Consider the following 23002-nt stretch of genomic DNA (forward strand, 5'->3'; position numbering starts at 1 on the left):
TGCTTTGTTCTGAATTGCACCCCAGCTCACCTTCATATTTGATCCCCCAGTAATTTGAAAACCCTTTCATTTAAGGACTAGATCCGTCACCCCCTTTTATTTGCTTCCCCTCCACATTTAAGTTTTCCTGTTTGTTTTCCCCCTTTGTTGTCATGTTAAGATACAGAACTTGTCAACCATATGTCCCATAGTCTGAACACACTCACAGACATAACCCTGTTCTACGGGGACAGAACTGCTGTACCTGACAAGGTTATTGATCCATCTAGTTTAGCGTCCTCCCCTTGGCCCCAGTTCAGCAAAACACTTCAGCAGATGAGAGTAATCCCATCCCTCACCACCAAAGCACTACTAGCATGTGCTAAACTTCAAGAGCAAGTCCCCTGGTTTCAATGGCACACACTTAACCGTTCTGCTGAATTGGTGTCGTAGGATTGGGATGCGGGCAGTCTCGCCTAGTGGTTAGACCAGGAGTCTGCTCTGAGGTTGGCACTCATGCTCTTGAGCCACTACAGACGGCTTGACAAGCACACTCCTGCATTAGCCAAGAAATGGACTGGACCTTTTAATAGCAGGAACACATCTGCTAGCTAGTTTTTACCAATGCTGTTCCTACATATTCTCTTTATAGGTCACGTTTCCTCTGTTAATACTTGATCAGATGAAATTCCTGTAGCAGAGGCTGTACTCTTAGCTCTCTATTATATTTTAGCCTGTCCCTTTTCAGAGGTATCCTGTCCACAACAACTTCCATCCCGACAGTTTGAGCTCTTATGACCTCATCAGATGGGCAGAGAGGAGAGGGAGCTGGAGGGGGGGGGGGAGGGAAGATCCCACAGAATGGGGGACCCCATGACTCATTTGAAGACAAGCCATGGAGATGGTACCATGGTGGTGTCCCATCGATGTTCAGACCAAGCACTGAACAGATCACTATTGAGGTACCTGGGAATAGAAATCTGTGACAAGGTTACATCCTTTATTCAGGGATGTTCTCTAGTCTCTATAGAGAAATGAGGGGGTACATCAGCTGATTTCATGGCCAACAGGAAGGCGGGCGAGTTCTATGGAGAATGGAGGTGAGTGAAAGAAAACAAGGGTCAGGCAGTGCACAAAAAACGTGGTTTGGATCAGAACTGGCCTGGCCTACCTTACAAGCAGCCCTAAAGCCCCGAGCTAGCCCAGCAAATGCCAGTGTTGCCGGATGTCCAGTTGAAAGGGGCCCAGTACACAGTGTCCGATCGCATGTACTGACTGGACACCAAAAGTCCAGCTACCACAGGTCAGGGGGCCAAGGGAGGAGGGGCTGGGTCGTCAACCCCCCTGTTCAACTGAGGGCACCTCCTACCTGCATCTCGTGGGCAGGCAGGCTCCTGTCCTAGCCCTGAGCAGAGGAAGCCCAGCTGGTTGGGGGAAGGGATCGAGCAAGGAGGAAGGGGGAGGGGAGAGAGCAGTGAGTGATGGGGGCAGGGCCTCGGGGAAAGAAGTGGGGTGGGTGGAGGTTCCGGCTCTCCTGCTGTAGCGTCCAGTTTTCAGAAATTAGCAAGTTGGCAGCCTTAGGGTGTAGCTCCTGGTGGGCGGCCAAACTCCGCGGCGCAGCTCCGCTTACCAGAAAGACAGGCTGTGGTGTCAATCCACTTCAGCAGCTGCCCGATGCTCAGCTCGCCGCGGTGGTTTGTGTGGCACGGCAGCACCAGCTGGCTCATCTGCACCTCGGTGGGATTGCGATACCGCTCCCTGCTCTCCATGCCCAGCGCTGGATCGGCAGCGGGCAGTGCAGACCCTGAGCCCTATTGGGGAGAACACACTGGAACTCAGCTCCTGGGGCAGCAAGCAGGGGCCCGGCTGCAGCCTGCCCCACGCCACAGCCCCACACAGGTGTGCAAAGGGGCAGGAAGGGCTCATGGCTACCTCAGGCAAGGTGCTTTGGAGAGAGGGACTCTCCCACACCCCGTTGATAGAAGCAGCGTCTGCTTGCCCCTTAAGGCTCAGGGCTGGAAAGGTCCTATGCCATCAGCTTGCAAGGCTTGGGGCTAAGAAATAGCCCCCTACTGTAAAGCATTTGGGGGAGACACAGCAGGAACGCATGCAACAGTCCAGGTTAAAAAAATATTTTTTTTAAAAAGCAAGATTCCCTTTTCCCATTAGCCTCGGGGGAGGAGAGAACCACACACTTTGCTCAGCTAGAATGCAAAGATAGGGAGTGTCAAAGGAGGCCCAGGGTGGTAAGCCCTCAATTCCCCAGCGACACTGAAATTTCATGGAACTGAGCATCTAACTCGTTAAAATCCCCCCCAAAGCATGGCTGTTATCAGAAGAACGCCTGTGTAAAAGTGGCACCTTCTTACATGTGTATCACTTACCTGACTGGCAAAAAAGCCGTTTCTCCTTTCTGGTTAGCACAGCAGAACCAGCCCAGATAGGGAGGGTGGGCAGCATTCGGTTCTGCCTTGGGCATCATTATTTATCATCTATACAACACCAAGAAAGGGGCCACTTGGTGCTCAGCTCCAAAGAGCTCGCAGCCAGGGTGGGCAGAATTGCCAGCCAAGTTCCAAATGAATCTTCGCTCCTGGAGATGGGGCTAAGCCAGGCCACAAACTGGGTCTGGACCCATACTGCCCCAAAGTTTGGGGTGCAGTGGTGACTGGGGAGGTTTTGGTTCTGGCTCACCTCTTGCTACCAGGCAGGAATTGGAAACAGTGCTGGGCAGAAAATACTCTCTTCTTTCTCCCTTGGAAAATCTCAACAATGAAAACCAAAATATTTTGATTCAAATGGCACCTTGTGGCTGCTGTAGTCCCATGGTAGGCCAGGGCCAGGGGCTCCTGACAAACTTCCTCCCCTCACCAAGAGCAGAGAAAGTAGTGCATTGTGGAAGGTATAGTCCAGCCAGAGAGTTTAATCCCACGAAAGAGAATGGGAGGATAAGGCAGCTGGGACTACAACTCCCATGAGGCACCACAATGCCATTTTTAAATCAAAATATTTCAGTTACCAGCCAAAATATTTCAGTTTTCAGTATAGCATGAAATATAAATTCTCCACAGAAAGCCAACACTTTTCAAAAGAAAAAAATCATTTATTCCAAGACCCAATTTTCTGTTAAAAACAGTTTAGATGGAAAATTTTCCACCAGCCTGCTTTCAAATCAGAAAGAGCACAGCATGGTTTTCAGATCACGGCCTGTTTGCAGGGCTGGCCACTCTAGTACTCTCTGAACACTATCAGATCAAATACAGACCCCACGTTGCCATGCCCATCTACAGTCAGACTGATAGGAACAGCAACAACTCCTGCAGTAGTTTATTCCACATACTATGTACCATATTTGAGCCTTGGGCTCTTTGAAACAGGATACATTCCACATCTTTAATAAATAAAAGAGAAAATAGCAACACACTAATCTACTTCTCAGAACTCAGTGTTTTACTAGCCAGATTATCCATAGATCTGGACCTGTCTACTTCTCCATTTGTCCGGCTGCTTCGGCTTTATGCAAATTGAACATCTCTGACTCATGAAGCCAAATTTGTTCCTGAGTGCAACTCCAAGTAAAGGGACACTAACCTAAAAAATAAATAAAAAGTTTAGAGAGTGAGGGGGCGGGGAGGGGGGAGAAGCATATTTATTTTAGTTTGCTTTGTGGATGCACAGTAGTTTGTACCTATCCAGTTTCATAGCTTCCTCTGTAAAGTCAGTTTCCCCTGTTTCAGGGTAGCAGCCATGTTAGTCTGTATTCGCAAAAAGAAAAGGAGTATTTGTGGCACCTTAGAAACTAACCAATTTATTTGAGCATAAGCTTTCATGAGCTAGCTGTAGCTCACAAGTACTCCTTTTCTTTTCCCCCGTTTGAGAGTCTTTTACAAAGCAACAGGGGAGTCACCAAAAAGAAACAAACAATCTAAAAAAATGGAAACTGTGATTGTAAAACCACAAAAAAACAGCCAGGGAAAAGTAATTTTTTAAACTGACTAGACAACCGCGCTTTGTCCTTTTAGATCAGTGAAGTTACAGCAGGGATGAACTTGACCTCTGATGAGTAACTGACCAGACACCCGTCTAGATTTTGTTCCTCAACTTTCTTCTTCTTTCTGAGCGAGCAGCATCTCTTTATACAAAGTCCGTGCTGCAGCAGCTTCTCTTTCATACGGTCTGCAAGCAACATCTAAATGGTTTTGTTTTCAAAATTAAGCCTTTGCTGTTGAAATGTCCCTGTCCTTTTGGGCTTGGCACAGCTGAACACAGCGCAGTCTCTCAAAGCAGCTTTATCCTCCTTCCTGCTTGTCTAATAGGAGAGCTCTGTTTCCATAGCTACTGTTATACGACGTTCCAGAAATGGTTCAATTCTCAGGTTAGAGATTACAATGTGTGTCAAGTACATTTGTATTAAAATATCACACTGTCACCCATGAACTGGATTCCAGGTCCTCCACTAGCCACAGAGCACTGTAGGATCGCTGCATTCCATGGAATTCACAGGCCAGAAGTGTTACATGCCAGGAGGAGCTCCGTTTTCATTAACTCTTGCGGAGTCTTTTTAAAATCAAACCTGCTAGTCCATTTTGTGACTTCCCAACCGCCCCATGCTGGCAACGTGCCAGAAGACTATTTTTAGAAGTCAGCCTTGAAGTTACAAACCAGCCAATGGTGGTTCAAGATCTGCGATGGAGAGTAAGCAGTATGTGTCTCTGCGGAGACTCCTCCTTTTGACGGGCTCTTTGTTTTGCTAGACCTATAGGAAATAAACTGATGGTACCTATTGGTTTAAGAATGAATTTCCTCGTCCCACACTAACTCTCACACTGATATAGCACTGGCCTGTCCAGGTATATTATGGAGAAGTTATGCCTTTGGTATTGGCTACAGCCAGAAGTATGACACAAAGCTAGGACCAATGGCCTGCTCCTGCTTGACAACGCCTCTGTTCCTGACATCTATGCAATCCACAGTCACATGGCATTATCTGTTGTGCCAGAAGAGAAGAATACCTCTGATTAAATTACAGCATGCTGCACAGGACAAGGTTTATGAGTAGCCACAGAGCCCCGGCAGTCTGCAGGATTATTCCAATGGTGAGCAGAGAAGCTGGATGCCATTGCAACAGAAAATACAAGATCATCTCAGTGGCCACACTATTTATTAAGCATTTTTATGACCTTTAGTGATCGGCAGAATGGAAGCTCAAACCAGACTCCAAGGTTCAAAACCCTCCCAAAACTTCAGTTCACATTCCCCCAGCCCTCGAGTCCCATTGGTCATTCTGTACTCCTGGCACGCAGCCAGTGCCAAAAGCAAAAAGTTCCACCAAAAAAAAAAAAAAAAAAAAGCGCCACGAGACAGGTCGTTCTTGCTTTATTTCTGGTCCTTCTGAAGCAGGAAGCATTGGGAATCTCAACCAGCCGGGTCATGGGAGATTTCCAGACTCAAGAGCTTTTTGAAGAAAATCTAGGTCAGGCTTTTCAGACTCAGTTGCCTAAAGTTAGGTACAGGAATAAGTGGCCTGATTGTCAGCGATGCTGAGTACCTGCAGCACCCCTTTGAAATCAGTGCAAGTCATGGGTGCTCAGAGCCTTTGGAAGAAGAACAAGAAAGAGTCAGGCCACTTATTCCAGTGCCTCACTTTATGCTCTTGAGCTTGAAAACTCTAACCCATGTATTTAAGTGCCTAAATATGGAGCCAGCTACTGAATGTTAGGCCCTCAACTTTGAAAATTCTGGCCACAAACTTTTGGGGGCTTCTGTGAACTGCTGCCTACAAGGTAAACTCAGCAGTTACCTTGGCTCTGCTTTGGTGAACAAAACGTTTATACAGATTGAAGTTTGCTACTTGATCATTTATAATCCTCTTGTTTTGGTTTGGATGGACTCAGCCTTAGACTTGGATGGAGAAAGCTATTCTTTAGGCAAGTCATACCCTGGAATGTATTTGCAACACACAGATTTTCAAAATGACTGCCCCATAGGGTGACTAGATGTCCCGATTTTCTAGGGACAGTCACGATTTTTGGGTCTTTTTCTTATATAGGCTCCTATTACCCCCCACCCCCGTCCCGATTTTTCGCACTTGCTGTCTGGTCACCCTACTGCCCCATCCTAAAACTATCTAGCGTCTGGGCTTCAACCCCTCCCCCTAAAAGCCTCAGATATTTACACTTACAAATAAGATCTCCCTCTCCTCCACATCTCCCAAAAGATAATTTTGCTTTTTGGGCCCTAACAGATCAACATAGCTCCATTTGAACCTAGTCTTCTGGTGGTTGGATTTTTGTACCTCACAGCTCCTGCAAACCTTGAGCTGGCCTTTCCTTGAACGCCAGCAGGTTTGTCCCTTACAGCGGAAAGCAAAGATATACACAGAACACAGCCTCTTTCATTTAAAGAATGAAGTTGCTAACCTGGAAGCCTACAAGATGCAAGACACACACACAAAAGAGAGCGAGGGAGACACACACACACACACAAGACCAATGGGATTCAGATTTAGAACATGCCACCATGCGTGCAAGTGAATTGGGGAAAGACAGCAGCAGCTGATTTCAGGGGCAGGCAGTTTGTTTCTGCCTGGAAGGGACATAACAAGTCTCTCCCATCACTGCACTAACTAGGCTACTGCGCACAGCCATCACCATGCCCTGCTTGGGCGAATGCATGTGACTTTTCTGACTCCTGCCGCTGCGCGCTTTCTCCACCAGTGCAGCAGAAGGTACATGAGAAAAGAGCCCACTGAAGGTGTACTGGGGAAAGCAGGAAGAAGGCAGAAGAAGGGTAGCAGTGTGGGAACAGGAGAACAGCACATAAGTGGGGCATAGCTCTTCCCCCTACTTCCTGGCTCACTGAATATATCCCCGAATGCACCACTCAGGTGACATGGCTTGCAGTGAGACTTCTGGTTATTGAATTGCCACATTCTGCCTACGTGTGTGTGTGTGTATGGGTGTGTACACACACATATATATAGGCAGAATGTGGCAATATCTAAACATATGCGTCACACTTCCCTCATTTTACCCACCATACTATTCTTACCCCTAAAGTATTTCATAACTCAGGGCTACTACATTTTCAGAGGTTTATCTGGTCCAACCGTCAAATACTTTCTGCTAATGGTCCCGGTGCTTGAGAGACAGACAGATTAGAGCAGTGGTTTTCAAACTTTTTGTATTGGGGACTCCTTTCCACACAGCAAGCCTCTGAGTCTGACGCCCCCCCTTATAAATTAAAAAGGGGGGGGTTAATTTAATGGGGGCTCAGAGCTGTCAGCCGCATGGAGCTGAAGCTCATGACCCCCATGTAACAACCTTGTAACCCCCGAGAGGTCACGACCCCCCATTTGAGAACCCCTGGATTAGAGGGATACATACGCTCTCAACTGGAAAATCCTCAAAAATAAACCCTCTCTCTAAAATAATGGTGCCCTCCTCCCCAAATAGGGAGACTGCTGGGGCTGAGTCAGTCTCTCTCTCTCTCTCACACACACACAAATTAAATCCAAGGTCTGATTAAGTCTTGTTGTGCAGCTAGTAGCTAAAGGAGTCAAAAGAGAAGCAATGATCCATGAAACTTCCATGCTCGTCACCAATCTTGTATCAGTGTCACCATGAGCTTGCTGCAATAGCCAGGCTGCTCTGTGGTCTAGGGCAGTACTTCTCAAGCAATCTGATGTGGGGGACTGGCAATTTCCCCCCCCCCATGTGTGCGCAGACCGGCAGCCGATGGCTCGCGGACCGGCACCGGTCCACCACTTTGAGCAGCACTGGTCTAGGGAGAACAATTCCTCCAAAAGAACATGCCATGCCCCTGAAAAACTCCAAGTGCAGGATTCACCAGAACTCCCTGGGACTAGGAATGAGGCTTTTGCTCACTGGAAGGAGCTTCACTCATTACAGAGTACTCCTGTCTGCATATATGTAAATTAGTTACTAGATAACATGCTGGGAAACAGTGCTCAAGAACACAGCATTATTCCTTGGATTTGTAGGACCAAGGCAACTTAGTGTGCACTGCAAATATCTTACTTGGGCTGCTCTTCACACCAGTTGATAACAGTTACCTAGCACAAGCCATCACGCTCCAAAATTATGTATCACCAAAAGAGCACTTATAGAAATTAGAGTACAGGCTTGTTTGCTCTGTGCTCACATCTGTTATCCTGGTGATCGACTTTGGATCGGACCCTGCCTTTCATGGAAAGAGTCCCAACTGATTTTAGTGGGCATTGGATCAAGTCCAGTACAAATTACTGACCACTCAATCTGAAAGCCAGTCACACCATATTCAGAGTGTAGTACCCCATTACTGAACACGTGAGAGTTGCTGGCTTTTCTGGGCATCAGGGTAGCACCACTGGCTCTAGTGACAGGCTGGCCAAGGAAAACACCCTCATCCTAGTTTACGCTAGGAGTTATGTTTTCTATGGGATTTACGGAGGGATAGTGAACGTGGAACACCCACCTCAAGGGCCTCTTTTCAGAGTAGAGCTACACTACAGCACACTGAGATTTGCAGCAGAAGGCAATGTGCAAATGGTGATCAATGTAAAATCCTAGCACATCTTCTCAGCAAAGGTAATTTCTGCTAACTGGCAGGCCAGCAAAGTTCCATTGTGATTGAAGTTCGCGGCCACGAAAATACACAAGATATTCATTCTACCCTTGCCATGGCGTTGTGGAAAAAACCAGCAAAGAACATTTCTGCTGTAGATCTGTAAACTCGATCGCAATTCTTACCCCAATGATCATCGTGGGCTGCCACACCGCTAAGAGAAGAAGCGGGGCACCACACAGATTGTTGCGTGAATGGCAAGAAAGCCTGGGATGAGCTGTTTCCCTAAAGCAGTGGTTCCCAAACTGGGGTTCATGAACCCCTGGGAGTTCGCGAAATGTTACAGGGGGTTCTCAGGGGAAAATTCCCTAATGGCGGACAGAGCTGTCCCTAGGGACCTGGGGCAGCATGGGGCCAGCAGCCCGGAGCCCCTGGACTTCCAAGAGCTAATCAGATCAAAACAAGCATATCTAGCACAGTGAGGAGATTTAAACTTCAAGACTCCTCATAAGAAATGGAAAGGGAGGTGGATTTTTTTTTGCCATTTTTAAAATTAAATAGGCTGCTAGTGTTGTTTTTAAATTATTATGACGATCAAGTTTAAGTTTTGTTGTACTGGGCGTTGTTTGCCTGGACTGCTCAAGACCTGAATGCTTATGTAGGAGGAACTCCGAGTTGGCTTCTTAAATACCTTCATGCTGTTTCACATCTGATACTCCTTGATGAAACATAGGAGCCCTTATAACAGGGTTATTCAAAGTGATACAAGGTACAAAAGTGAGATCTTGGAAGAGTGTTGCCATTTTCATAATGTAATAAAAATACTGTAATGGTAAATAATAATTAATTATAAATAGTGTGTAATAAGCATGTCATAAAAACAAATTTTATATTTCCAAGATCACTGCTTTTATAATTTATACTCAGGTAAAGTAGAAAATCCCTGGAAGTATTCATTTTTAGGAGGTGGTTTGCGAGACTTGACCTTTTAGTGAAAGGGGTTCACAGGTTGTTAAAGTTTGGGAACCACTGCCCTAAAGAGATGGGAGAGGTTTGAAGGAAAGTATATAGCGAAGTTTAGATACATACCAGATAAACCAAGAAGTCGCTGGAGACTTGTCTGAAGCCCTGTCCTACAATACAATGTTTCTTGTGACCCAAAACGGCTTTCATGAGATGATCTTGGAAGGGATTTCAAGAAGCAGGTTGGTGCTGGAGGGATGCGTGGAGGGGGCTTGGCATGGCCGATACTCTGCCTTTGAACAGCCATTTTTTATTAACCCAACACCCCACCTTCACAGGCTTAAAGTGACCAGAAATCAGACCTTGAAAAACATTGTAGGACACAAAAAACATTTGGAATGGTGCGTAGGGCTTTAGGTTCACACTTTAGATTACTTATAGATTACTATTGAGTAATGGAGACTGTCTCCCCCCGCACAGGTGGGGAATATGCTGCCTCCATACACATAATACTTAGTCCTGTACGGCCCCAGAGAATGAGAATCAAAAGGCTTGTGGTAAGATAGCACTCTACCACTAGAGTCAGCTGATCACCATATGACAGGGGTATTAACCCTTATTAGAGCAACAGGAGGCAACTGGGAAGTGAGCGATCTTCATTATATGAGGACTAGCTCCAGAGATTATATGAAAAAAAAAAAAAAAATCCAGTGAGTAGCTTCCTTTAAGGCAAAGCGCTCTCTCTTAATGAGCCAAGGAACAAGGCAAAACTACCGGGTACAGATACAGTATTTACATTCAGCTGCACTTCCCTGGAGAGGTTTAGATTCTTCAGGCACAAGTGATGAGTCCATGGAGTTCTACAGCAACATTACTACAGCCCCACAGGGATGCGCACCGGAGGCAGCCTGTAGTTGGCGAGCCTTGGGTTGGGGGAATACAGAGTGGTCAGCTCATTTCCACATTCTTTCTTGTAGCTCCCAAATGACTGTCAGAAGCTGGTATTTAGAGCAGCATCTCGGAGACTGATCTCTGCCAGGGAAGGCATGAGCAACATCAGGGTGGTGGAGGGACTGGTAGGAGAGCTGTTTGTGATCTATGGACCAGTATAAAAAGTTGAGAGAGAGTCCCAAGTGAAAATAACCCAGCAAGAAAGAAGCAGCAGCAGCAGCCCCTGCTCAAATATTCAAAAGAGACTAACAAACTACACTGCCATTTTCTTTGGAGGAGAGGGTAGAAGAGATTCCTTGCAATCAGTGTTATAAGGTAACCTGTGAAAGATACATGAGCACTGAGCCAAGCCAAGCCATCTGTGGCAAGTGTTTCCACTAACTGGGTGTCCAGCATGTTTGGTTATAAAGGAATAAGGAATCTAAAAACCACATCACATATGAGAAAACTTGACCAAGCTCAGATCTTTATGTTCCAAGTAATAGCAGGACTTTCAGTGCAGAAGTCCCAGAATGATTGCATCCCAGAATATCCACAGCAAACTTTGGACCACATCCAACCCCCTCTTCCTGACTCCACATACCAAAACACTTTCGGCGTTAAGACTTCAGCTGCTGTTGTAACACACAAATAACTTGAGACCCCATTCAGGATTGGCATCCCATTGTGCTAGGAGCTCAGACTTGAAGGTAAACAGTCAGGTGGAAAGTTCCCCCCTCCAGATTTTTTTGGGGAGGGCGGGGGGGAAGGAGAGGAGGATTTAGTGCTTCTTTCTGGCCTTGATTTAGTTTTCTTTCAAGCAGCTTCTTCATTGAAGGGGTCTGAACTGCTTGCCCCACAATAGCTCCTTTGCTTTGGAGGAAAGGGCCAAGATTTTCAGAAGTGGACTAGTGATATTGGGTGCCCAACTTGAGACAGAGGCCTGACTTTCAGAGCATGGGAGGCTCAGCACCTTCTGGGGAAGAAAAGCCAGAAAAACCCACACAAAACACACCTAGGGCTATCGAGCGATTAAAAAAAAATAATTACAATTAATCGTACTGTTAAATAATAGAATACCATTTATTTAAATATTTTTGTATGTTTTCTACATTTTCAAATATATTGATTTCAATTACAACACACAATACAAAGTGTACAGTGCTCACTTTATTTTTGATTATAAATATTTGCACCATAAAAAAAATTGTATTTCAATTCATCCAATACAAGTACTGTAGTCCAATCTCTTTATCGTGGAAGTGCAACTTACAAACGTAGAATTATGTGCAAAAAAACCTGCATTCAAAAAACAAAACACAAACAAACAATGTAAAATTTTAGAGCCTGCACGTCCACTCAGTCCTACTTCTTGTTCAGCCAATTGCTCAGACAAACAAGTTTGTTTACATTTGCAGGAGATAATGCTGCCCGCTTCTTGTTCACAATGTCACCTGAAAGTGAGAACAGGCGTTCACATGGCACTGTTGTAGCCAGCGTCACAAGATATTGACATGCCAGATGCGCTTAAGATTCATATATCCCTTCATGCTTCCACCGCCATTCCAGGGGTCATGCATTCATGCTGATGATGGGTTCTGCTCGATAACGATCCAAAGCAGTGCAGACCTATGCATGTTCGTTTTCATCATTGGAGTCAGTTGCCAATAGCAGAAGGTTGATTTTCTTTTTTGGTGGTTCAAGGTCTGTAGTTTCTACATCAGAGTGTTGGTCTTTTAAAACTTCTGAAAGCATGCTCTATGCCTCGTCCATCTCAGATTTTGGAAGGCACTTCAGATTCTTAAACTTTGGGTCGAGTGATGTAGCTATCTTTAGAAATCTCACTTTGGTACCTTCTTTGCATTTTGTCAAACCTGCAACGAAAGTGGTCTTAAAATGCACAATATGTGCTGGGTCATCATCCGAGACTTCTATAACATGAAATATGTCCTCTAGAATGGTGGCCAAAGCATGAAGGGGCATACGATGTTTAGCATATCTGGCATGCAAATACCTTGAAATGCTGCCTACAAAAGTGCCATTCAAATGCCTGCTCTCACTTTCTGGTGACAAGATAAACAAGAAGCGGGCAGCATTATCTCCTGAAAATCTAAACAGCCTTGTTTGTCTGAGCGATTGGCTGAACAAGAAGTAGGACTGTGTGGACTTGTAGGCTCTGAAGTTTAACATTGCTTTGTTTTTGAGTGCAGTTATGTAACAAAAATCTACATTTGTAAGTTGCCACTTTCACAACAAAGAGACTGCACTACAGTACTTGTATAAGGTGAATTGAAAAATACTATTTCTTTTGTTTATCATTTTCAGTGCAAATATTTGTAATCACAATAATATACACTTGGATTTCAATTACAACACAGAATAAAATATATGTGAAAATGTAGGAAAACATCTAAAATATTTAATAAATTTCAGTTGGTATTCTATTGTTTAACAGTGCAATTAAAACTGTGATTAATTTTTTTGAGTTAATCATGCGAGTTAACTGCAATTAAATCAACAGCCCTAAAAAAAAAAAAAAAAAAAAAAAATACCCTTTTAAAGGGGCACTCTAAAACCACTAGTGTCTTCTGAAAGCCCTGGTTGGCATACTATGCAAACACTCGGGTAAATCCTGAAAAGCAAGGAGAGACCAAAACAAACAAGGCAATTTGGAGAGGGGTAAAGGCACTTCTAAGTTACCTACTCAATGTTTTAAAAAGCTGGTGGCTCAAGGAAGACGTGCAGAAAATGTACCTTTCCCTGCCTGGTTAGGATTAATTCTAACCAAGGTTTTGATCAGTTTTCAGAAGATAGGTTTTTGTTTACTTGCCCTTCAGGAAGGGAAAGATAATGACACTAATAAACGACTATTCAATCTGAACAATAAGAGCAAGAGAAGTGACAAGCAGTTAACTAGACAGGCGCTATAATTAAGACCATGCCAGTGGCGGGGGCTGATTCCCTCCCAGCCCCAGGAAGGTAGGAATCAGGAGCTACAGCAAAATGTCTAAGTACTGGAAATTAGGCTTTAAAAATAAAGTATACTTTTTAACATAACGAAGACAGAAACTTGTCATCCCTCAGTTGTCACATTAAATTGGCCTCGTTCACATTTATTTAGCCACACAGAAAGGAATTAAGGGATAGGTGCTTATTGCTCCAGTTTCCTACAAGGAATTTGTTAAAAGGTTTAATCTTTTAAAGAGAGACACAACACACGGTCTCCGCCTTTAATCGGTTCCATGCTCCCAAAATGAGCAGATCCAGCTGGAGGACAGGATCCTGCCCTACCCAGGGGTAGAGTGATGGACGGGGTGATCAGAAGAGGTAGAAGCTTCCAACAAAGCACACACTCAGATGTAGACAGTTCAGTAGCAGTCATTTTTAAAAAGGACTGCAATAGCACCAGAGACATTTAAAGCCACTGAAGAAAACACACTGCAAGAGGGATGGGTCCCCCGCCCACCATCTCCAAGTTCTAGCCTGGGCTGGTTCAGGCCAGCAATCCTGAGCATGTGCGAGATTGTTTTAATATTCACCGTACACACTGAGGAGTCACTGCACAGCTGCATGCCTGCAGGGATTGTTGTTCTTTTCTAACATGCCTTGGGTAGCATGCGGCGTGCTGGACTCTGGGTCGGCCGAGGCAGCATGCTTAGTCCTGGAAAAGGGCAGGAGAGAGAAGCACTGATGTTAGCTGTGCTAAGGGCACTGGTATCGAGGTCAGCTCATCTGGTCCTCGCAGCACCAACTCCCAGGGCTCAAATGTGAGTCCAGGCACCCAAAAATGGTCCAGCAACGAATGTGGTGAGCGGTGCTGCCCCAATGGATAGGTGGGGGGTGGCCTTTCCCTCTGCTTCCCCCCAAGGAACAGTGGGTTTGGTACCCAGGCCCCACAGATCTCAGGTATCTACCAGCACAGCTTCACACCTCCCTTGCAGGCAGAGGAGCCAGAGCTTCCATTTTACAGGATCTCTCATAGTGAAGGAGGCCTATAGTGATGAGTTCACACAATCTAAGGCGCTGTTAATTCCTGAGCAGACCCCCCACAGGGCTGAGGAAAGTGGGTTACATTTCATAAGCACTTTAGTCACATCAGAGCCCAAGTCCCAATGGGACTTTGTGAGGAGCAGTGACAGGGCCCTAAGTTAACAGGACAGGTGGCTTCCTCACTCCGTTTCAGGCACTTGGCTGCACCAGCTTGGAGACAGGTTAGCCAAGAAACACCTGAGCAGAAACCACCCAGGCCTTCCAACAGTGACCAATGCCAGATGCTTCAGAGGGAATGAACAGAACAGGAAAATCATCAAGTGATCCATCGCCCGTCATCAAGTCCCAGCTTCTGGCACTCAGAGGTTTAGGGACATCGCAGAACATGGGGTTGGATTCTGGCCATCAGGGCTAATAGCCATTGATGGGCCTATCCTCCCTGAACATATCAAAGTCCTTTTTTAAACTCTTTTATAGTTTTGGCCTTTGCAATGAGTTCCACAGGTTGATGGTGTGTTGAAGTCTTGAAGTCTTTCCTTTTGTTTGCTTTAAACCTGCTGCCTACTAATTCCACTGGGTGACTCCTAGTTCTTGTGTTATGTGAAGAGGTAAATAACATTTCCTTATTCACTTTCTCTACACGAGTCATGATTCTGTAGATCTCGGTCATCCTGCTCCCCCTGAAGCATCTCCTTTCTAAGGTGAACAGTCCAAGTCTTTTTAATCTCTCTCCCCCCAATCTGGAAGCGGTTCCATTTCCCTAATCATTTTTGTTGCCCTTCTCTGTACTTTTCCCAATTCTAACATATTTTTTGAACGGGGGCAACCAGAACTGCCTGCAGTATTCAGCCCTATAATAAAGTTGGCACCGGCTTTCACAGAGCCCCTGCCAAGTCCCAACCACAGATAAACTCCCCTAGCGGCAGTCAGCTACAGAGGGTTGGAAGTGAGGCAAAACCAGGGGGTGCTAAACCCATAGGTAGGACAGTGCTGCCCCTGCCAGGAACAGCTGCCACAGGCTATTGCTCCACTTCCTCCTCTCAAAGCTCCGGGTCTGTCAGACTTTGGCACTAGCTGCGAAGCCACTAAATGGAAACAGCAGTTTCAGCTCATGAAACATCAGTAATTCCCAGGCCTGGTGTTTGTGTGACTGACTGAGCAGCCCCCTTTGTGTACAGCACTAAGCCAGGCTGCTCTGGGTGCAGCACAGAGACAAATCCAAGTTGCACCCATTGAGCTCTTCAAGGGTTTCCTACTGAACATGCCTCATTAAAACTGCAGGCCTTCCAGCAGCTCTGCGCATTGCTGTTTAAGAACCTCTCCTAATAGGGGCTTGTAATTCAGTGTTGGGAGCTTGCCTGAAGCTCGCACACACAAGAGACCAGTGTTCGGAGTTAAATCTCTTCAGAAAGGATGTTCTGTTTTCCACTATTCTAGACAGAGACACTGGATTGACTCCAGAGGGGATGTATAATGCGGTGCAAGTTACACATTACTGAGTCTAAAAGAACCTGTGGCTTTCATCCTGAGGAACCAGAAAAGAGGGGGTGTAGCAGGAAAACATTTTCTCGTGCTCTGCTGCTGTTTAGGTAGCTTTCCCTCATCCAACACTTTAATGTAAGTTGGTATAACTTGCATACTGATGAAGGCATAAATAGGTTTAAGGGAGTATAACTGATCAAGAGTGATGCACGGGGTCACACCACCACTCAAATTTGACCCAGCCACCCTTCCGTCATAGCGAGCAGCAGTGCCAGGATGAGCAGCTGGTTCCAGTGGATCCACAGCATGGCCAGCCTCCCTGCAGGGAGTGGTCTGAATGGCTGTTATTCACATTAGAAGATAAGAGCCCAGTGCTGGGTCAATCCAGCCCTGCCGCCAGGTGCTGTCGTATAATACGAACAATTAACGTCACAGGGTGATGGAGGAGATGAAGGACCCACAATTCAAGTCCTCACAGAGTGTCAATCAGATTACTTCTCCAGCAGTTGCAAATATTCTTAGTTACATCAACACTCCAGCAGGCACTGAGCAGATGGAGGTATTTGGGAAGTACTTATTGTCCGGTTATTCCAGCATTAAGTGGGGTAAGGGAAACTGAGGGGACAGGAGGTTCCACATTAAAGGAGAGGAAGAAAAAAAAAGTCAGTCATGGCTTAGGAGTTTTCTGGTCAGTGGAAACCACAACAGGAGAACTGAACTATGCTATTATCATCTCAACAGCTGGGATGCACTCAGCTTTGACAGAATATTCCAGGGTGTCAAGAACTGCAAAGAAAGTGCCTAGGTTATGTACATTAATTTACACTCTGGAGACCCGGAAATATTAACAAGATGGAAGGGTATTTTTAGAATATTCGGCTATTGAAACTAAGCAAGGAAGTGTCTGTCCTCATTAAAATCTTCACTCTCACTCAACTGTCACATTTTTAAAGCTGTTGACTGATGCAGCCTTTAGCGGTCACCATGGCAACAAGATACATTACCTAGGCGATGATGCTCTTATGCTGTCACCCCTTGAGTGACCCAGTTCTACAAAAAAAAAAAACCACCTTCAAGTGGAATTTTTTCTTGGCTTCTGCCATGTTCAGTTTCTGTGCTGCTGAAGGCGTAATGAGCCTACATGCCTCCAACATGCCAGCAAGATCAAAACCAGGACAGCTGGTGGGAGAGAGAGAAGATTCCAGAATATCTCCACAAATAAGGATTACACTGGATTAAGTGCAATTTGGAGGTGGTGACGATTTATCTGGGGGTAAGTCGAGAGCTGGCTACTCGGGAAGCTATTATTCCAATCAGCCGTTTTAGCACACACACTCAATCTCCTGAAAATTCACAACATAGGTTCGCTGGTTAGTTTCTTGTTGGAAAAATGTGTTGTCCAGTCAGGAAGCAGAAACAATACCACCTGACCAATCGCAACCCCAGCCGAGAGGAGACTGCTGTTTGTTTTGGAAACCTACTGGCTGAGCAGACTGTGGAGTGGGTGCTCCGGTTGGCAGAGAAGGACAGCGACGACCGCTCCATCGCCCTGCTCCTCCTTTAACCCGTGGTGGTGCAGGAGACGACATCATTTCACCTTTGTTATGTACAGAGCTTTGAGAACTGTGCGGACGGCATGCAGGTGGTGACTGTACCTTTAAAGGTCTGGAACATGCTTGGTTGGATGTATAATCCACACAAGGAGAATGTGGGTCTTTGTCCCCCTCTTGTGGCTGGCCCACCAAAAAGGATCACGAGCTGCTACTGCTTGTTGCTCTGCGGCAGAGTCACGGTTAGGTGAAGTGCTAGGAGCTTGTGCTTTTAGCACTGTGAGGACTGGGCTCAAGATCACCCCAAAGGGGGCCAGTTACAGGTATTTCACACTGAGTTACTTGGAGACCGAGCTGGAAACAGAGTGGGTCAGACGTGACTTGTGAACAAAGACCATCCCGGTGCTGACCATTCACTTCTGTTGCTCGTCTCCAAGTAGTCATGGCACCTGGACTGCAAAAGGCACGATTCGGCTGACTGGAATCTGGAAAAACAACATCCCTCCGCCTCTTGTACTCCCTTCATGGCTTTCTCCCAGAGCCAGCGCCTTCACCTCCCCCCCCCCCCGGTCACAAGCCCCCCTCCATCTTTTAATCTCACTGCTCTAAATCCTACCATACCTTACTCTAGCTCCTCTCATTTTACTCTTCTCTCATCCAGCAGAGATTTGGTGACCCTTACAGGAGATGAGTTTGTTAGGTCTCTGATCCATCTCTCATCACAAACCAAACACCCCACTTTGCACTAACTGAGAAAAACTACATGGACCACAGAGATTGAACTGTTACCCTACCCAGAGGGGAAGTCTGTCCCCCCTTCAGTTCAAATGCTGTTCCCCGCCCGTCCCCCTCCCTCCATCATGTCCTGCCTTTCATGGCTCCCTCTGCCAGCACTGAGAGTAGACTGAAGATCTGCTGGGCCAGCAGGAGAAAAGCTGCACGGGACTCTGGGACGCTGAGCAGCCTGCAGAAGATGCACCGTCATCCTGAATGCCTCTCAGCAGATGTCACTTGCGAGGCAGGACAGGAGGACGGGCAAAACTTAGGGTTGCCAACTTTGGTTGGATGAATGCCTGGAGATTTCGTCACATGACAATCTTTAGTTAAAGATCAATCTTTCATTCATTCCTGGAGACTCCAGAACAACCCTGGAGGGTTGGCAAACCTTGGCAAAAGCAGCTGACTGCAGGAAGCCCCCTTCCTTTGATAGGATACATCCAGAGACAGGCTGGCCTCATTTCCCAGCTTCCTTTCTGAAAGATACTCCGTCTCTTTACCTTAGCCCGACCCCCATGCCGCCAACTCTCCCCACCCCCTTCAGGCTCCTCACTGGAGCTCTCTCCTATCCCTCAGGAGAACTCCCTTCCAGCTGCTGGTCCGGCCTTGCTGGGGCAAGCCAGAAGGAAAAGTGCCACCTACAAAGTCAAACACTTTCCTACCGCACCCTGGGATTTTCTCTGAAGTCTCCCATCCAAGTTCCGAGCAGGTCCAGTCCTGCTTATTTTAAGGAGTTCAAGCAGATTGCAACATGATTGCGGTCATTCATATCCATTCCAGAGCGAGGCCACACCCACATACCAGCTCCTAAGACGGAGCTATCCTCAGCCTGCTAACTGCTCAATATAAAAGTGGCTGAGCAGCTATGCACTGCCTGTTTCCAGGCTGGCCAATTATTGCCACGGGATTGTCCCTTCCTGGCTCCTTTCTATGCAGCCTAGTTCAAGGTAACGGCGCTCAGGAGAGACCGGTGCAGAGGCAGAGTGGAGACTGAGAAACAGGGTGTGGCGAGCGTGGGGGCACTAGGTGGGGATTGTTGATCTGTACCCCGAGGTGAGGTTTATTCAGAGCATTTCGGAGATGGAATGGTGGAACGTCAGAGCAGAGCAGATAGACCCAGCAGACTCCCTCCCAGGCAGGAGGGTAGTGACTGCAAGCCAGTAAAGCTGAATGGGTCTAAACCAGTAAACAGCAAAGCATCATGGGGGCACTCTTAGGGCTTGTCAACATGGAGAAGTTCACCAGCAGTACTAGGCGATGGGATTTTAATGCTGTATGTAGTTATCCTGGTGTAACTCCCCATGTGGACACATCTGAAATAAGGGACCTTTGGGGTTTGTTATTATTTATCTGTGTTATCATTGTTCCGAGGAGCCCCAGTCATGGACCAGGACCCCATTGTGCTAGGCACTGTACAAACAGAAGAGACGTGCCCCAAAGAGTGTACAGAGTGTAAGACAAGAGACAGACAGACAGGGGAGTACAGGGAGTCAACGTAATAGGCAAGGTCTCACCACACCAGCAACCTAACTCTTGTCAATTTTTTTGTAGGCATGGCGAAGGATGAAAAGACTTCACACCTAGGCCCTGTAACAAAAGCCAGTGAATAGGAGGGTAATTGGCCTCAAGCACACACTGAGGGGGCAGGGCTTTGAGAAAAGGGAATTTCCTTACTGAGGGGTGGAGGGGGTAGAAAGACAGGAAGGAAGACAGACCTCACTAGCAAATGAACAAAAAAAGTGCTCTTATAATTGAGTTAACACCATTTTTTCTGCAGTGAAGACAAGGCTAGATTCCAAGAGCACATTGGCCTCCTAAAAGAACTTAAGTCTGGTCTTTTCCTTTCCTGCAACTGCAAAAGGAAGCCCATCTAACTAAGGCCTGGGCTACATTTCAAAGTTAGAACAACTAGCTACGTTGCTCAGGGCAGTGAAAAATTGTGCCATCATTAGGGTGACCTAAGCCAAGCCCCGCTGTGCTGCGGGTACGTTGACAGAAGAATTCTTCCATCAGTCAAGCTACTGACTCTCAAAACTACATCAATGGGACAGACACACACACCCCTTCTGTCAATGTAGGAAGTATCTACACTATGGGGCTACATCGGCACAGCTGTATCCATAGTATATAGTGAAGTGTAAGGTTAGTCTCCACTAGCTACGCATGGCTCTGTTGTTGTTTTCACAGCAGTTTCTCTAACACTTTGTTGCGTTTACAAATAAACCCCGCTTGTTTTTAAAAAGTGGTTAGTTGCTATCTCATGGTCACAGGCACCTGAAGAGAAGAGAGACAGATATCCACTCAGACCTGTGCAGTACTAAGTGGCTAGCACAGGCGGGGTGCTGTATCCATATCCTGGTCTAAAAGTGGGAGAAGTGCAAAATCTCAATCCCAAAACAGGTAAAGGCATGAGGGCTGACAGCTGAGGGAATGCATGAAGAGAGGCTAGAGATGCAATCAGCTCCATAATCCTGACACGGGTTTTGCACCAATATAGCCAAGCACCTTCCACCCCTAGCTAGGTCACTTTGCTTATTCGTGTAGGTGACCAATGGCACATCACCATATGGCATCCTTTCTGCTCCCTGTTTAGATGACCAATGTGAATAGGGGAGCCAGTAAATGGAAGGCAGTGTGACCTAGTGAATAGGGCACTGGACTGGAATTCAGAAGACCTTGGTTCTATCCCCAGCTCTGCCAATGGGTGACCTTGGGCAAAAATCACTTCACATCATGCCTCAGTTAGCCCATTTTAAGATGGGGATAATGACACTGACTTCCTTTGTAAAGCACTTTGAGACCTGTAGAAGGAGAGCTAGGTATTAGTAATTAAACAAATCATGGATGCTCTCATCCACACACAAATGCCTTGATCACAAAGGAGACATTCATGCATGGCAAATAAAAATGGAGTGGGAGGGAGGAAGTATTTACATGGCTGAACTGCCATTCAGAAGCTAAGTGAACTCTGTTCTTACCAACTCCAAACAGCTGGAAATTAGAAGTGGAAGAGACGTTCATGATCATCTCGTCTGTCAACCATGCACGGGCGGGAAGAGGTCAGATTAATAAAATCTCATGCTCTGTGCAGCAGAGTTTTAGACAACACAAGAAACACACTACCTCCTTTGGGAGACCATCCCACCGTCTTACAGAATACACGTCTTTCCCCTGATATTTAACCTGCATTTTCCTTTGTTCAGCTTCATCCCGTTACTCCTCATTCTACCCCCTTGAAGAATTCCTTCCAGTTCCTGGGGATATTTAAAAATGGGAAAAAATGAGCAGTGACCATGTAGATCTCATGGGGGATTATTGGTGTGTAATTAAGCAATATCCATAGTAACAAGCAAATCTGCATGTGTTAAAAAATTAACTTGACCTAGTTTGAGAAATTCTAGCATCTCAACAATGCATCATGTTTCCCAGAAATTCACCAGTGCCAACAAAGGGCCCTGTTCTGAGGAGAAGGAGCTTTAAATAAATTATCTGCGGCAAAGGAGGAGGGTCAGGGAGAATCGGGGAAGGATGGTGGTTCAGTGAGTCAAGTCACCTAATGATTGCTGACATTTTACACATCACATCACAAGGCTCCTCAACGGAGAGAGAAACAGAACAGCCCGTTTCCTGCCAGAACAAAAGGTACACTCAGCGCTGGTCACCAAGCCTTGCTCCAGAGCAGATGAAGTTTAAAGATGTTGCGAAAGTTTAAAGACGGTCACCATGAGAAACAGGAAAAATGCAGACAATCCAGCAGACGTAGCAACTGAGGTCAGGAGATATATTGATACACTCAGTGGTTCTGAGATGTTTTTCCCTTCACCTCCCTTTCTAGAGAGGCCATCGTTATAATGTGTGGCCTCTATTTATGGGCTTTACACAGCTGCAGTTTACTGTAGTATCTGAGTGCCTTCCATGTAGAAAAACTCATGAGCAGCAGCGAAGTCTGTAATGGACTTTATTGTCCGAGACCCTGGTATTTGTATTTTATTGGTACCTGGTATTTTATTATCGTTGAACACGTATATTGCAATAGCCTCCGATGGCAACATGCAGGCTGCCCCCCCCCATCATGCCATGCTACATACAAACACATCACAAGTGCCCCATAGTCCCTGCCCTTTTTATCTTAACTGAATCTTTGAATGCTGCTGTTTTATGTTGTTTTGTTGAACTAGTGGAGTTGCCTGTCCAAGGAACAGGCGTTAGAAGTTAGTCCTCCTAACTGACTTGCTCCTGGTAAAAAGTTAATGAACTAAAGCACTAGCAAATAAAAGTTTTTCAAACGCACAGTTACCTGCAATGAAGCCACTCTCACACTACCGAGTGGGGCAAATTCAAGACCTTACAGGTCATTTCAGGACTATAATTTGTGCTGATCTTCGAAGGTCAGTCTTGGGCGTCAGGCAGCACTGCTTATCTTCAAAGAACCTGAGCAATCCATTTACACTGGGTTGGATCAGTTTTCACATCCAAGGATGACTCAGCAAGCGAGAGGGATAGAATTTGTTTGTTTAATTAAAAGCTAATACCATGGCTCCCCCTGACTTTTGTAGGCCTGGCAAGAGACCCCATGAGGGCACTAGCTGAAGAGGATAAGAACAGGATTAGCGAACTGATCCCAGAGTAGGTGAGGGAAGCAAAGCCTAGCACACTCCCTCCTGAAGGCTGAGAAGAGGAGCGTCTGTCTGAAAGTAGCGAGTGTGGTAGTTAGCGGCTGGGCCACCCCACATAAGGGCAAAAGCAAGGACACCCTGAAAAGATTC

The 23002-nt window shown here is 46.2% G+C and overlaps 1 protein-coding gene across 4 annotated transcripts in view; it reads right to left on the reverse strand.

Moving 5' to 3' along the window:
- Positions 1 to 23002, reverse strand: part of ACOT11 (acyl-CoA thioesterase 11) — an 87269-nt gene that overhangs the window by 40225 nt on the left and 24042 nt on the right. For all 4 annotated transcript variants that reach the window (XM_084637593.1, XM_084637592.1, XM_084637590.1 and 1 more), the window contains one exon: positions 1610 to 1790. In XM_084637593.1, coding sequence (XP_084493719.1) covers positions 1610 to 1748 — 139 coding nt within the window. In that variant the 5' untranslated portion in view covers positions 1749 to 1790. The remainder of the gene's footprint in view (positions 1 to 1609; positions 1791 to 23002) is intronic.

The sequence above is a fragment of the Lepidochelys olivacea genome (assembly GCF_965140295.1).
Source record: "Lepidochelys olivacea isolate rLepOli2 genome assembly, chromosome: 8".
Taxonomy (NCBI): domain Eukaryota; kingdom Metazoa; phylum Chordata; order Testudines; family Cheloniidae; genus Lepidochelys; species Lepidochelys olivacea.